Genomic DNA, 15,856 nt, shown 5'->3' with positions numbered 1-15,856 from the left:
CACAATGTTTTGTTGATTGTGGGTGAAGCATCTCTCCTGTGTCATTTCTTGTCCTTGAGGATGCCCATGCTCCACAGCAGCGGCTGGTCTGTCGTCACGGTTATGGCCCTCCTGGGGTCTCCGGGGGCGACTGGCTCATAGGTGTTGGAGGTGCTCACCATCTTCCCAAACTGCAGGATGTCGTTACCTGGACAGAAGAGACAGAATGTGTCAGTGCAGCAGTAATGACATTACACTATTGGATTTTAAATTAGATAGATAATTATAGAGAAAAAAACATCACATGGATGCAACTGGGACGTATCATCAGTGATGTACCCTGGGGTCATAGGATGTTTCGGGTATTGCAACATCATACACCCTCGCCCAGGTGACCCAGCCGGGGTTGATTAAGCCCCGACTTACGTCCCAGTAGCTACCCAGGGTCAGCCCTCTTAGGGAAAGACAGGGCCACTCAATCTGCTGCTCCGGAACTACTCTGCCGGGACCGGGAGGCTCTGGCACGTGGAGGGACTGGGCTCTGGGTTGCCCCCTGTCCGGGCTCCTACGTCTCACCAGGTCCAGGACCTGTGCGTTGCACCAGACTCCCCCGCTCCCAACATTTCATTCCAGTATGATGTTTCTTGGGCCGTGGTGGTACTGCAGGCTCCACTTGCGGCTTGAATGGCCCTCCTAAAAGGCCTCTCGTGGACGTGGATTTGTTGGGCTTCTTCCTCACGGAAGACACAGGCTGGGGCGCTAACCCATACTGCTCCCGGGTGACGTCTACATTCCGGCTGTCAACTGTCTCTCCAGTGGTCACCAATCTATTCCTGGTTGTCACATAGTCTATTCCTAATAATTAGATAATTAGTTTATCATGTGACTTGGCGCCTTGAGATAACGCTTGTGATTTGGCGCAATAGAAGTATAAATGATTGAAATTGATTGATTGATTTCTGAGCACTCAAGCTTGGATCCAGGGTAGTAATCTGAGACCGTGACAGGTTCACACATACACACACAGGCTATTATGCTACTGTAGACCACTGAGCAATATAGCGCCACTTTGTGGTGACTCAGTGCAAACTAATCCCCAAAGGGAATCCCTCAGCTGCCAGAAACAGGAAAGGCGACCGCTGAGGTGTGAGAGTGACATGGCTTTTCATTTACTTCGTAATGACAAGCAGTGAGCAAAGGAACTGTTCAAGGTAACAGCCATCATAAGACAGGTGCTGATAAAATGACTCAGTCCAGAGCAAACTCAGTAGTTCAATGTTTCTAGCATTTGAAGATCACATGGAGTGCATGATGACTGATACAAAAAATGTATCATAGTTCACATATCTTGCATTTGATGTTTTTACTTTAAGATTGTGCAGGTGCTTTTAAAGGTAAATCGTATATAGGCTGTTCAAACATGTGAAGTTATTTTATGATATAGTTTATCTTGATGTAGGATGGAAATGTGTCTCTATGAGACTTGCATTGCTGCTTTGTCCAGCCAATAGACTGAATAAATTACCAAACCTCATATTCCAATTTTTTTTAACAAAGTGAATTAATTGAATTGAACCTAGCTTGTCACCTGGCCAACACTGACATCTAGTGGTCAAACCAGGAATCTAAGCAGCATATTGTGCAGGGGCTTCGGATTTAGTGAGACATACAGTAGAACATAAGAATCAAGTCTAGCCATGTATCTAGATATATTTTAATTTAATGAAGTAAACTAACTTCTTTGACGATGTTTTCACCATCTGTGATCATAGCTAACTGTTACACAGCCTGGCACTTTTCCTATCAACTGTACATTTATTCACACATTTGTTCAGACAAAAACCTCTGAGCATGTTCAGCAGGCTACCTGTCAGTGTTTTGGTATGCTCTTGGCATCATCTGCAATAAAAAAAACTAGGCATCTCGTGCACCTTTGTTTCCACTGTCTGGGGGTGGCTAGTGACTAGCCACCCCCAGACACATGAACTGCTTTTGCATTTGCATGGCTATCACAGGGACTGCTCTCCTGATCCCACCTGTTGAAAACCTCTGCAGAGACCATGCTGACACATCACCATAGCAGAGAGATGCTTTACTCAGGTGGGTACACTACACGCTATGTAAACAGGCTAAACTATCCACATGAGCCGTAAAATGGAAGGTCCAATCAGAGAGCTTGATGCTTATATGAAGCTGCCTCCCTGGAGGAAACCACATCAAAAGTTAATGTGGTCACGTTGTTAATAAGCAAACAATAAACAATCATACAGTCCCACGGCACATTTGTGGTGATGACATAGAGCTAATTAAGTGGCAGTTTCTTTGAATTATTGATCTCAGCTCTCTGGCTCCCTAGTTGATCAGCTGCTTTCATCTCTTCTATAGATAATGCAGCCATGTATGCGGCTTGGCATGCTTGTTAATGTTAACAACTGAACCATTACAGAAGCACTGCTTATACAACAATGCAACTTATCATAAAAGACCAGAGTATGTATTGTCTTCCGATCATTAAAAAAAATATGTGGGTATATACAGTAAATCACCATTAGCCACTGCATGGCAGCAGCCCATAACCTACGCGGTGCAGGGAGAGAGACAGGTGAGTATAGGGAAAAGTACATACCTGTCCTGGAGTGTGTTGATATTGTGTATGGGGAGTATTTAGATGAGTTTTTTTTAAAGAGCAGCTGATGGTTCAAATCTGTTTGAGAATGTAGCCAACCTTACAATTTGATATGTGAATTCTGTGAAGACTGGAGAATGTACTTCCCCAAACGATATTTCCGTACAATAGATATGGATAAATTAAATTGTAATAAAGGGTTAATCGACATGAATGATTTATCAAACTAGATATTTTTCTGATGATACCAATTGAGTTCATTATTTTATTACAAACAAAATGAATGTGGTTTTTTCAATTTAAGTTCCCATCAATTAGAATTCTGAGGAATTTAGTAGACCTGAAGGAGTTCATTCCCATTGACTATGATGTGGGTACTACTATTACTACTGTATTTCCTTCTAGTCCTTCTAACATGAAGGTGGATTTTTGGCACAGCCTGAAAAAGCTACATGGAGGCTCCTCCACCCCGCAGACCCACCATCTATGCGGCGAACCGCTGGGGTCAGGTCCACTGCCAAATAGGTGGCAGTGAAGGTTGGTGGCCTCGACAGACCAGACCCAGGCATAAGGATGCTCATACAGTAAGTGACCATGGTACCAGAGTACCCTAGGCCGAAGGTCAATGATCGATTTTGTCGTATCATCTGATCTGAGGCCGCATGTATTGGACACTTGGGTGAAGAGAGGGGCAGAGCTGTCAACTGATCACCATCCTTAAGCATGACATGTTATGTTATCATGAGGGAGGAGTGTAAAGCTTGGACAATGAGGATATATTCATGGTTAAAAAGTTAAATGGGGCGAAGGAGGGCGGCACTTTAACACAATTTACTTGTTAGTTACAGTAGATGATCATAAATCACTCCCTTTGCAAATGCAATTATGTTAATTGCACATACCGGTACTTACAAATTCTACCACCTGGCTATTTCCCCTGCTGAATGAGAATTTTAGGCAGATTATGAAGTAGAACAATTTATCTACCCACCCTTCCTTATTTAGCAGCCTGCAATGCTCAGAATGAACACCAAAGGCAGCAAAGCACTACAATAAAAAGCATAGGAGTCATCCTATGCTGAATAGGATGATGCAGAGTGGCATCTACATTTACTAACACACATGATCTCTCTCTCTCTCTCACACACGCACACGCACGCACGCACACACGCACGCACGCACGCACACACACACACACACACACACACACACACACACACACACACACACACACACACACACACACACACACACAGGAGGTTTTTCCAGTGAGGCATAGGAGGATGGTCCTCCTCTATTAGATTGGGGATTTTATATAAAAAAAATTATACTGTATATATATATTTTTTTTTTTCATTTTTCATATTTTTTTTTTATAATAAAATATCAATCAAATGTGTTTTTTCTTATGTGCAGACGCTCATTTTTTCATTCATTATATTCTTATATGCTTAAAATGCTTCAACAACAGTGACCTGAACTGATGGAAAGGAGAGCTCCATGCAGAGAGTCACTCTGGCCCTGGTCCCAGCCTGCAGTAGGCAGATGAAAAAACATTCGCCCTGTGGGCGTTTATTTATTTGGTAATTTATCTAATGAAAATATGATTGGTTGAAAAACACTTGCAATTCACGGAGAACACGTGAGAGTGATGTGTTTTCCTCCAATCAGATTGAGCTGGAAGTGAGCACGCCCTTAGCCCGGTGAAACCAGGTGAAATCTAATTGGTTGTTGGTTGGATAGATTGCTGACATTGATTGACATTTGTATTGTCCACTGCCTGGTCTCTCAAGCTGAATCAAAGTAGGAAGTGAAATCCACTGCCTGATGACCTGACAGGAAGGATTTACGACTTTTACTGAGACAGTAGCAGCATATTATATTTACCCCTTATTTTTATTTACTTTTTTATCAATCAGTAAGTGTTCACAAGCCAGACAGTCGTTGTATTGGCTTACACCCAAAACGAGTTGCGGGAGCCTTGCGGTGCGCTGCGCGGTACTGGGCTTTTTGCAATGTCAGAAAACTGGAATATTTGCAACGTCTCGACTGCAGCGTTTCCACTACAGACAGCATGGATATTCAAGTAAGTCAATTGATTTCAAGTTATCCGAGCCTTCTATTAAATTCGGCGTGGAAATGGTTCACCGAGCAGCGCTATTTTTGTCGTATTGAAGTTTCATCCTGTAATTTTTTTATACTAAAACCCGCAACCTTAAATTCACACATTTTTTAACTGAATTTGGCCTGTAAATCGATGGCTGACAGCAAGCTCAATTTTAAAGCTTGAGTGGTGATCTTTATATCATATGAAAGTAGAAGAAATAAGGAATCGATTGGGATGAAGCATGTCAACCTAGGATGTCGGAAGGGGGGGTAAATAACGCTCCAAAGTTGATGAATTGGAATGTAACTAAACGAGTAGTGCAGCACTGTGCATGGGAAGACACACTCTCGTTCCAGATGCAATACAGTGTAATTTAACGCTATTTGACAACAGTTTCGGCCATAGACTTTGTCAAGTATCATACAAACAGTGCAAGACAGCCATTATAAAGACAGGTGGGCTGATTGAATGGACAACACCTGTCTTGTGAAAGCACACCTGAGTGTTTAGATGCTCTGGGAGAGACTTCCGGTGCGCGGCTCAGCTGCGAACCGCGTCCTGGCAGACCCGTTCACGTTTGTTTGTTTGTTATGCTTGTTTTATTGTGTGTCGGACTTTTCTTTGTCATCGCACGAATGACTGTATGTGAGCAAAAATGAACGACCCGAGGATTATTTTGATTTTGGTGGGGATCAGCGCCCTGTGGAGAACACTTTCTCCAGCTGACACACACACAACAACAACGTGCCTGAACGCCGACTTGGGAACGGGAATGAGCCTCTACTACAGCCGGGAGTTCCTGCTGGAGCTATCGAACCAGAGCCGTCTATCACCGGTGATTCTGGACAACATCCCACCCGAGCTGAGACGGCCAGCAAAACGTAGGAAGCGAGGAAAGAGAGGGGGGATTCGCAACCGCTTGCGGCGCCGGTACACTAGACCACCGCTCCCCGCCATCATACTCAGTAACCTACGCTCCCTCAACAACAAGGTGGACGAGGTCCGAGCCTACGCAAGATATTGCTACGAATTCCGAGAAGCATCTTTACTTTGTTTCACGGAGAGCTGGCTCCAACCTGATGCGCCCGACTCCCTGTTTGAGATCAGTGGATTTACTCTTGTGCGAGCCAACAGAGACACCAACTCTGGAAAATCCAAAGGAGGAGGTATCATCACGTATGTAAATTACCTATGGTGCCGTCAGTTCACTGTAAGAGAAACAATCTGCAATTCCAATGTGGAGATACTTTGCATGAGTTTAAGACCTTTTTATTTGCCTTGCGATTTTGGAAGTATCCTGCTGTTTGTGGTGTATGTGCCGCCAAGCGGCAAAGCAGCACTGGCGGCTGCCACTATTGCGGATTGCGTTCACAATCTGCAGCAGAGGTACCCAGGAGCACCTACTATCGTGTTGGGGGATCTAAATCAATGTTTTTTGGACAGCATGTTGCCTGGTTTTAACCAGTTTGTTAAAAGTCCCACCAGGAAAGATAAGATCCTTGATAAATGCTATGTAAACGTCAAACTAGCATATGAATCCAGAATTAGACCCCCCATAGCTAACTCTGACCACAACGTAGTGTACTTGATACCTACCTATAAATCAAAGCTAAAAAGTAGCAAGCCAGAGGAGAGGGAAATAAGGAAATGGTCACCTGAAAGTAGGGAGAGGCTGGGAGCCTGCTTCGACTGCACAGACTGGGAGACATTCCATAGCAACTCCATAGATGAAACAACCACTGTAACCAGTGACTATATAAACTTCTGTGTGCAGATGGCTATCCCTACAAAGAAAATCAAGATCTATCCAACAATAAACTGTACGTGACCAGAGACATTAAAAACGACATCAACGAAAGGAAAGCTGCTTTCAAGAACAAGGACTTAGTAAAACTTAAGAGTTTGGATAAGAACCTAAAGAAGAAACTAAGGGAGGCAAAACAGGCTCACAGAAAGCGTCTTGAGGATTCATTCCATGCAAACAACCCTAAAAGACTCTGGGATACTATGAAGAGTATGACCGGTATGTCCACATCCAATAAGCCATTTGTGACGGACAATGAACTGGTGTTTGCTAATGAACTTAATACCTTTTTCTCTCGCTTTGAGTCTGAAAACAATGATGGAATAGATACATGTGTAGGCCTACTTGACTCGCTTGTGCCCTCTAGGGGCGATATAATTATTATATCTGAGGAGGAAACCAGGGGCATCTTTTGGCGTTTTAACCCTAAGAAAGCCCCTGGCCCTGACTTAATTAGTCCCCTCATTCTCAAGGATTTTGCCACGGAATTGGCACCTGTCTGGCAGCCTATTTTCCAACAGATTGTGGATAATCCCCACGCCATTCCACAAGCCTGGTTAACTGCCCACATTAAACCCCTCCCAAAAAAGCCAAATCCCAAACAACATAACGACTATAGGCCAATAGCACTCACATCTGTTATCATGAAAGCTCTGGAAAAAATCATGGTTCATCATCTCAACAATGCCATATGTAACTCACAGGATCCATTTCAATTTGCTTACAAACAAGGTCGCAGTACAGAGGATGCAGTTGTCACACTGGTACACCTCATCTCTAAACATCTTGACAAACCAAATTCATATGCTAGAGGTCTCTTCATAGATTTTTCATCCGCTTTCAACACAATAAGACCGGACGTGCTTCTCACTAAAATGATTCAGTTACACATAAATCCTTTTGTTATCCGGTTTTATCATACATTCCTCACCAACAGAACTCAGTATGTAAAGATAAACAAGACACTCTCCTCTCCCATCAGGACCAGAGTCGGTGCACCCCAAGGGTGCATTAGCTCACCTGTATTGTTTACTCTGTACACGACAGATTGTAACACCTATGAGTCAAACCAGTTTCTTCTGAAATACTCAGACGATTCTACTCTAATATCTCTGATGTCTGACAGTGATGACCCGAGACAGTACCAGTGTAGCGTTGATCGGTTAGTGGGGTGGTGTGATAAAAGCCATCTGATTATCAACACTGATAAGACTGAGGAAATCATTTTTGGTTCTGCCCCTGGTGATATGACACCGCCTGTGACCATCCATGGTACTGACATTAAACAAGTTCCGTCGTACAAATATCTGGGGGTGATGATAGACACCACTCTGTCATGGTCCTCACATATTGAGTACATTTGTAAGAGGATACAGCAGCGTATTTACTTCCTACGAAGACTTAGATCGTTTGGTGCTAGCAGTCAGATCTTATCTTTCTTTTATACCTCTGTTGTACAAACTGTGTTGTTGTACTGTAGCACGGCCTGGTTTAACAGCCTATCAGTAACCCATAAGAACAAACTGTATAGCCAAATTAAGATCTGTGCTAAAATTACTGGTAGGCCTGTTGAGGCCGTGCTACATTCTTTCAAAGAAGCCCATACTAAGAGCATGCTTAGACTAGCAAATAGTATCTCCTCGGACCCCTTACATGTTTTAAATGGAGAATATCAACTGTTGCCATCCATGAGGTGGTTCAGGGTCCCTAAATTTAAGAAAAACAGACTAAAGAACTCTTTTGTACATCAGTCTGTCCTGCTTTTAAACCAACATCGATAATTCAGAGGATACTGTATGTTTGTTGCTTTTTGCTCTTTCTGCTCTAGTGTCCTGTCCTGTCCATCGTTCTGTCTTGCTATGTACTGCAATGTTGTCTGTAACTAGTTCTGTCCTGTCTGTATTGTGAACGGTGATGCCATGGAGGCAAAACAAATTTCAGTGTAAGCTGACAATAAAGTTGTCATTAATCATAGGATCAGTCATGCAGTAATAGGCTACATTTTCGGTACTGGCGCAGATTAATCAAAACATTGATGTCACAGGTAGGCTGTATACCATAATATATCATGAATCTATGTGAATAAATAGATTTATATAAATAGTAATCACAGCCTAATGCATAGAGATAAATCCTGAAACCTTCTCGCAACAGTTCTACCCTAAGCCAGTGGTTTTCAAAGTGGGGTCCCCAGCAAAAAGGGGGGATAATCTATTTTCACTATAATTCCATGCCATCCATAAGTAACACAATCTAAGATAGTGTAGAAGTGAGTAACTAGGCTAATTATAACCATAACAGCACAAATAATTGACAAAAATCTCGAAATAAATATACAGTATTTACTCTGAGAAATGAAATAATGAGAAAAGGAACAATTATTGATGATTAAAACTGAATAATGAAATTCTTTCGCACACTTAGACTGAGAGAATTCTTTCATTCTAATAAGCACGCCCATCCAGGAGAGGGACATGACTATATGAACACCACTGAACAGCCCAGCCCACCTGTGAACCGCTCTTCAGGTAAACCCATCACGCCATTTAGAAAAAAATCTACCTTTATTCCTCCTAGATGTAGAAACGCATCCCTTGACACATATTGTCGTTTAGTAGACCATGATGTGCGCTCTGTCCTTAAGACCAAGAAAGAATATAAGGTTTATAATAACATGACCAAAGATGAGAGACAGGCTATATCTGACCTAAGCCATGATAAAACTGTTATTGTCCGACCAGCAGACAAGGGTGGAGCTATTGTTATTCAAAACACCTCCGATTATGAGTCTGAAATCAAGAGACAGCTAAATGATGATACTTTCTACCGTCAACTGTCAGGTGATCCTACTAACCAGTTTAAACGTACTGTACATGACAAATTGAAATATTGGTATCAACAAGGTGAATTGACGAAGAATGAATATGAATTCATGTTGACTGATTTCCCTGTGATCCCTGTGATATACACTCTGCCCAAGATCCATAAATCTCAAACCACGCCCCTAATTGGTAGGCCTATTGTCAGCAGCATAGGGTCCCTGACGACCAACATCTCTATATATGTTGACTACTGTCTGAAACCCTGGGTTACCTCTCTATCCTCGTACACCAGGGACTCCATGGACTTTATTAATAAACTGAAGTCTGTACAGTTACCAACAGATTCAATCCTGGTAACACTCGATGTGTCTAGCCTCTATACCAACATTCCACATAGTGGAGGTATAGAGGCTGTAAACTTTTTTCTGAACCACAGATCGCAGTCTGACAAACCCAGTACTGCATGTATTTGTGATCTGACAGAAACAGTACTTACTGCCAACTATTTTTTGTTTAAAAACGAATTCTTTCTACAGACCAAGGGTACTGCCATGGGCAGCACCATGGCACCAAATTATGCTAACCTTTACATGGGACATTATGAGAATCACTTTATTCTCGACCCAGATATTAACCCTTTTTTCCAACACATCCTCTGTTACCAACAATACATTGATGACTTGTTTCTGATATGGACGGGTAATGAGGAAACACTTGCTGAATTTCATGTGTATCTGAATGCTGCTAATGAACATTTGAAGTTTACCATTGAATCCAATCACAACAGCATTAGTTTTCTAGACGTCCTTGTCATGAAGGAGGGTGATGTAATACAAACAGACTTATTTCGTAAACCCACCGATAGGAACACCCTACTACGTGGGGATAGCTTCCACCCCACCCATCTCATAAAGAGCCTCCCCATTAGCCAATTCCATCGGGTCAGGAGGGTATGTAGCTCAGATGATCGATACAGCAAACAGGCTACTGATCTGACGAATAGATTCATGGAACGGGGATACAGGAAGGAATGGGTTGATGTAGCTACTGAGCGTTTTAGCACCATGACACAGAGTGATGCATTACACCCGAGAGTTAAAACCTCTCGGGATCAGTCTCCATTGTGTTTCACGACATACTCACCTGTGGGTTCTGAATTTCAGAATATTCTGAGAAGACACTGGCACATCATAGGCTCAGACCCTAAACTCAAGACCCTTTATAAGGAGCCCCCGAGGTTAGTCTTTAAACGCCCTCCCAACCTTAGAGATCAGTTAGTCAAGTCATACACACCTGAGAGTAAAAACACATTCCTTGATAATATCTCAGAAGGGAATTACAAATGCTCTAACTGTGCACAGTGTGGTTTCACTGCTAAAAGCAAGACGTATAAGCACCCACATAGTGGTAAGACACTTAAGATACGGGGTGTCATCACCTGTAGCACTCCCTATGTGATTTACCTCATCAAGTGTCCCTGTGGTCTTGTTTATATAGGCTGCACCACCAGACCCTTACGCACCAGGATTGCTGAACACCGAAGTAACATTAGGTGTGGGGATGAACGCAACCCTGTGGCGGTGCACTTCAAAAAGGCTGGCCACAACCTCTGTTTCCTCCAGTATACGGGAATTGAAAAAGTTAACAAACCCCCGAGAGGTGGCGATCATAAGCGCCTGCTATTACAGCGTGAGACATATTATATTCACACTCTTAACACCATGTCACCAGCAGGCTTAAATGAAGAGTTTGATGTCAAACCGTTCCTGTAGGCTATTCTTTCTGTATACTCATTGTTGATATCTTTCAAAGCTCAGGTTTTCCTCATTACCATATATAAGAAATACTGAACATGTGTAGTGTGTAGGCTATGATATACACATGATATGCTAAATGTATGATGTTTAAAGAGCTATATAGGCCTACATTAGACACATTGTCACTGCTGAACCTTGCCCGTAAGACACTGTTTGTTTTCTCTGTTCCTTGTTATACAGGCCTGTAGGCCTAATGTGTTTTTTTCTAGGACAACCAAGTTTTTTTGATTGTCTACTCTGGTCAATAGGGCCCCCTAGTGTGCATTCTGTGTATCTTTTAATCAATTGGGACACCCCCATTTCCCCAGGTATTTATACCACTCCCCCACGCCTGTTTTGTATTGCACCTTGATGAAGGACGTGACGTCCGAAACGTTGTGCTTTTAATAAATCCACTTAGGGAGCATTATACAGTGTGCGGACCTCTATCATTTTTCTTAAAACTGAATAATGACATCACAACAGTCTAATCCTAATGCTAATTTAAAATGAGATTTGGGCGTTTTGGGCAAAAGAAAAAAAAAAACGCCCAACTTTTTTTCGGTGGCAACCAATCTCACCAGCCGCCACTGACACACACACACACACACACACACACACACACACACACACACACACACACACACACACACACACACACACACACACACACACACACACTCTTTACCAAGCACAAAGGGCTTCAGATGGCTTCATTAGTAGTCGCCTCCTCAAAGCTGATAGCGATCGATAGCGGCCCTCGTTGCAGAGGGGACCGAAATGAGCGTCGCACCCTCCAGTGATAACAATGGAGATGTTTGCTGCCTGTAATTGCAGTTCCAGAGTCACAGCTGAAAGGGCCCGTCAGCTGTAAGTGGGCTGTATTTACACTACAAATTACCCAGGAGAGAGAGAAGGGCGGGCGGGCGAGGAGAGGAGAGGAGAGCTGGAGCCTCACACACACTCACACTGCACTGGACAGGTAGAGCAGGGGGTTCAGCTTCAGGTTACTTTATTTGTACTCGGAGATTTGGTATTATTTGGAATTATGGGTGTTTGTTTGGGGCCATTTTATGGATGTCACTGCTCTTCTCAAATACTTTTTTGCCACCTTTTCCCTCCATATTTCTGCCCTGGGGGCAGACATTTGTTTTTGGGGGGGGGGACCACGCTCTTTTCCCATGAAGCCTGTTTCTTTGTATTGCTCCATGTGTTTTTCTCTTTCTCTTTGGCTTTTCTTTACTGAACAGTTTGAACATTGTTGGAAGTGACGTCTTGTTTTTCCACTGGACTTTCACTGCTCCGTCTGCCACTGCAACAAACACTGCAAGCTTGAGCTCCTCAAGCAATTCAGCAGAGTTCCCACACAGCCCCACATGTCAGATGCAGTGTAGACACTGTCCATCTTCTCTGTGATGGACTTGGTTTGTGTAATTATTAGGGGTGTGCCGATTAATCGTTTTTTAGATGCATCGCGATGAGCCACGTGACGATTAAAATCGATTCACAATGTTCGATTATCGATTTGCAAAAAATTACATTTTTTTTTTCTTTATTTTTTTTTTTCTTTATTTGCAAAAAATACGGTATTTCGCCCGGAAAGCAGTTCCTTAACTGTAAAACGAGACCAAAACCGAAGTACTGGAAACTGGAATCACTGAAGAAAGCATGCAGGGTGGCTGTAACATGTGATGCGTGGACTTCAGTCGCAACTGAAGATAATGGAGGTACATTTGTTTGTTTACTTTAATTAATGGATACTGACAAATATACCTTGCTTAAAAAAAATCCTGTTTGGTGAAAAAGATGCATCGAAAATCCTGATTAATCATAATAATCGTAATAATCGTTTAATAATCGAATCGTAGCACCCTTAATCGTAATCGAATTGAATCGTGAGGTGCCTAAGGTGGCACACCCCTAGTAATTATTCTAATGTCTCACAATTGATTAATTGGTAGAATACTTAAAGTAACACTGGGATAACATCATCTACTGTATGGCCTGAGATCGCAGCAACTCCTCTGCTTCACAAATACATAATCTGCATTTCTTTACCTAGTATGTTAGCTAGAAACACACATGCCCTTTCATCACAACACTACTTGTCATCAGGAGGCAATGGCTAACTGTATTATGCTATTACCACAAATCCAACGTGGTACTGTACAGAATCTATACTTGTTTAGAATGAGACAGTAGGAGTTAATGAGACCAATACTGAATAAGGGAGGATTTGACCCACGGCCAGTACTGTTTCATCTTAAATCCACAACACCATGTTGATGCACAGACTGGTTCCATTTAAACAAACGATTATCTTTCAAAGACCTGAAATGAATTAATTATGAGCCCACAGATGCAAGCAGTTTGGAGATGGATGAGGCAAATAACCTTCTTGAACTAACCATTTCTTATAAAGAAATCCTACTTATTCCTTCAAATTACTTTAAAAAAATGTTATAAAAAGTCTTAGCTGAGTTGATTTCACTTCTGTTGACAAATGTACTACTGTGAGTCGCTTTGGATAAAAGCATCTGCTAAATTACATAATGTAAATGTAATGTAAAGACTTTGATTAATGCGCACTTCACATTATTTATTAAATATTGTCCTCTTAAGCAGAAGGCAGGAAAATGCTGCCGTAAATCTTCTCAAAGACTTTTTTCGGACTACTAAAAATTCGAGCAATTGTTTAAGGTAGAATCATTCAGATGAAAAACCCCATAACTATTTGAAGTTTTGTTTGTATAGTTAATTCAGATTCTGTGTGAATGTTTATCATTAAAATAAATGCCCAGCATGAGAATAACCACAAACAACCTCAACTGACTTATATTGTATTGTAACACTTTTAATTACAGTTTGAGATGTGAAACATCACTGATTTGAAAACTTATACTGAGGGCTTTGATTCAAGACACTGTATATTATATCAGCAATGATTTTGACACAGCTGTGCCCTTTCCTTTCTCCACCTGACTTTCTCATTATATTAAAGGCTATTTATTAGCCATGAGATGAGCCAAGGCATGAGCAGCAGTGTTAGCGCCATCTGCTGTGCATTGATAGCTGCTTCCATTAAACCTTTATGGCGCTGCATGCGGCTACGCTGCTCTGCGAGCGCGAGGTGACAAACACTATACTAGCTTCAGTTGACCTTCAGATAAGAAGACTCCTCTTGGGTTATGCTATCAGTCCCATTTAATAAGCAGGGAGGCGTGTCAGAAAGAGCGAGTGAGAGAGAGAGAGAGAGAGAGAGAGAGAGAGAGAGAGAGAGAGAGACAAGGTACATTTCAAGTTTTGATATCATAGAGTGGTTGATGGGGGGGGATACATCACTCTCCAGGTGAAAATGTGTTTGAGTAGATGATAAGTCAGAGTTGATGTACGTCTGACTGTGTTTGTGAACATAAATATGAATTGATTGAGTACTTGAGTGTCTCTCCGCATACTGTGTGTGTGTGTGTGTGTGTCTGAGGGGTTGTCTACACAGGAGGTCATACAGTAGCTAATGCATGTTTGTGCAGGATGAGTGAATGTGTGTGCACTCCTCTGCCTGCCTGGCACACTGCAGCTCTATTAGGAGCAGTACAAGCAGTTGACATCAGGTTGCTGTTAACCCCCCCCCCCCCTCTGCACTGTGTGATGTGCACAGCATCAGAACCCCCCCCCTCTGCACTGTGTGATGTGCACAGCATCAGAACCCCCCCCCCCTCTGCACTGTGTGATGTGCACAGCATCAGAACCCCCCCCCCCTCTGCACTGTGTGATGTGCACAGCATCAGAACCCCCCCCCCCCCTCTGCACTGTGTGATGTGCACAGCATCAGAACCCCCCCCCCCCTCTGCACTGTGTGATGTGCACAGCATCAGAACCCCCCCCCCCCTGCACTGTGTGATGTGCACAGCATCAGAACCCCCCCCCTTCACTGTGTGATGTGCACAGCATCAGAACCCCCCCCCCCCCTCTGCACTGTGTGATGTGCACAGCATCAGAACACCCCCCCTCTGCACTGTGATGTGCACAGCATCAGAACCCCCCCCCCCCCTCTGCACTGTGTGATGTGCACAGCATCAGAACCCCCCCCCCCCCCCTCTGCACTGTGTGATGTGCACAGCATCAGAACCCCCCCCCCCCTCTGCACTGTGTGATGTGCACAGCATCAGAAATCTACACATCCATAAACACAAGCATAAAACAGCAGTTCTCCCTCCTGCTGCCACACAGCACTGCTACAGAATACATACACTTTACATCTCCCCTCGCTAGGACCTTGGAGCAGAGGGAAAGAGGGAGAGATTGTGAGAGGAAGCAAGTATAAAAAGGCAGATGAGAGAGAGATAGAGAGAGAGAGGGAGGGGGGGGGCAGAGAAAGGCAACGTGTCAAAAGGCGTATGAGAAATAGAGGAATAGAGCAAGACAGAGATAAAGAGGGAATAGATGAATTCCTCTAAACTGAAGTGAATGAGACAAACAAACACAAGGAGATAGCAAGGACAGTAAAACAGGCAAACGAAGAAAGGAGGAAGAGAGAAGAAGGTCAGGGAGACGGACCGGGCCTGTTTGCCTTTGGAGGAAGAGGAGGAAAAGGAGAGATCTTACAGGAGAGACACAGAGGGGATGTCTGCTGGTTGCAGCTATTCAAGCAAGCAAAAAAAAAAAAAAAAAAACGTTTTTTTCTTTCTATTTTAGCTATTTCTGGCTCTTTAAAGTGTCCGC

At 43.0% G+C, this 15,856-nt stretch overlaps 1 protein-coding gene across 1 annotated transcript in view; it reads right to left on the bottom strand.

Moving 5' to 3' along the window:
- tpk1 (thiamin pyrophosphokinase 1) overlaps window positions 1–15,856 on the bottom strand; it is a 211,292-nt gene continuing 195,436 nt past the window's right edge. The window contains exon 8 of the mRNA XM_083632286.1: window positions 1–187. Within this exon, the coding sequence (XP_083488412.1) occupies window positions 42–187 (146 nt within the window). The 3' untranslated portion in view covers window positions 1–41. The remainder of the gene's footprint in view (window positions 188–15,856) is intronic.

The sequence above is a fragment of the Poromitra crassiceps genome (assembly GCF_964638095.1).
Source record: "Poromitra crassiceps genome assembly, chromosome: 2".
NCBI classification, from domain to species: domain Eukaryota; kingdom Metazoa; phylum Chordata; class Actinopteri; order Beryciformes; family Melamphaidae; genus Poromitra; species Poromitra crassiceps.
This window is presented reverse-complemented; position numbering and strand designations above follow the sequence as displayed.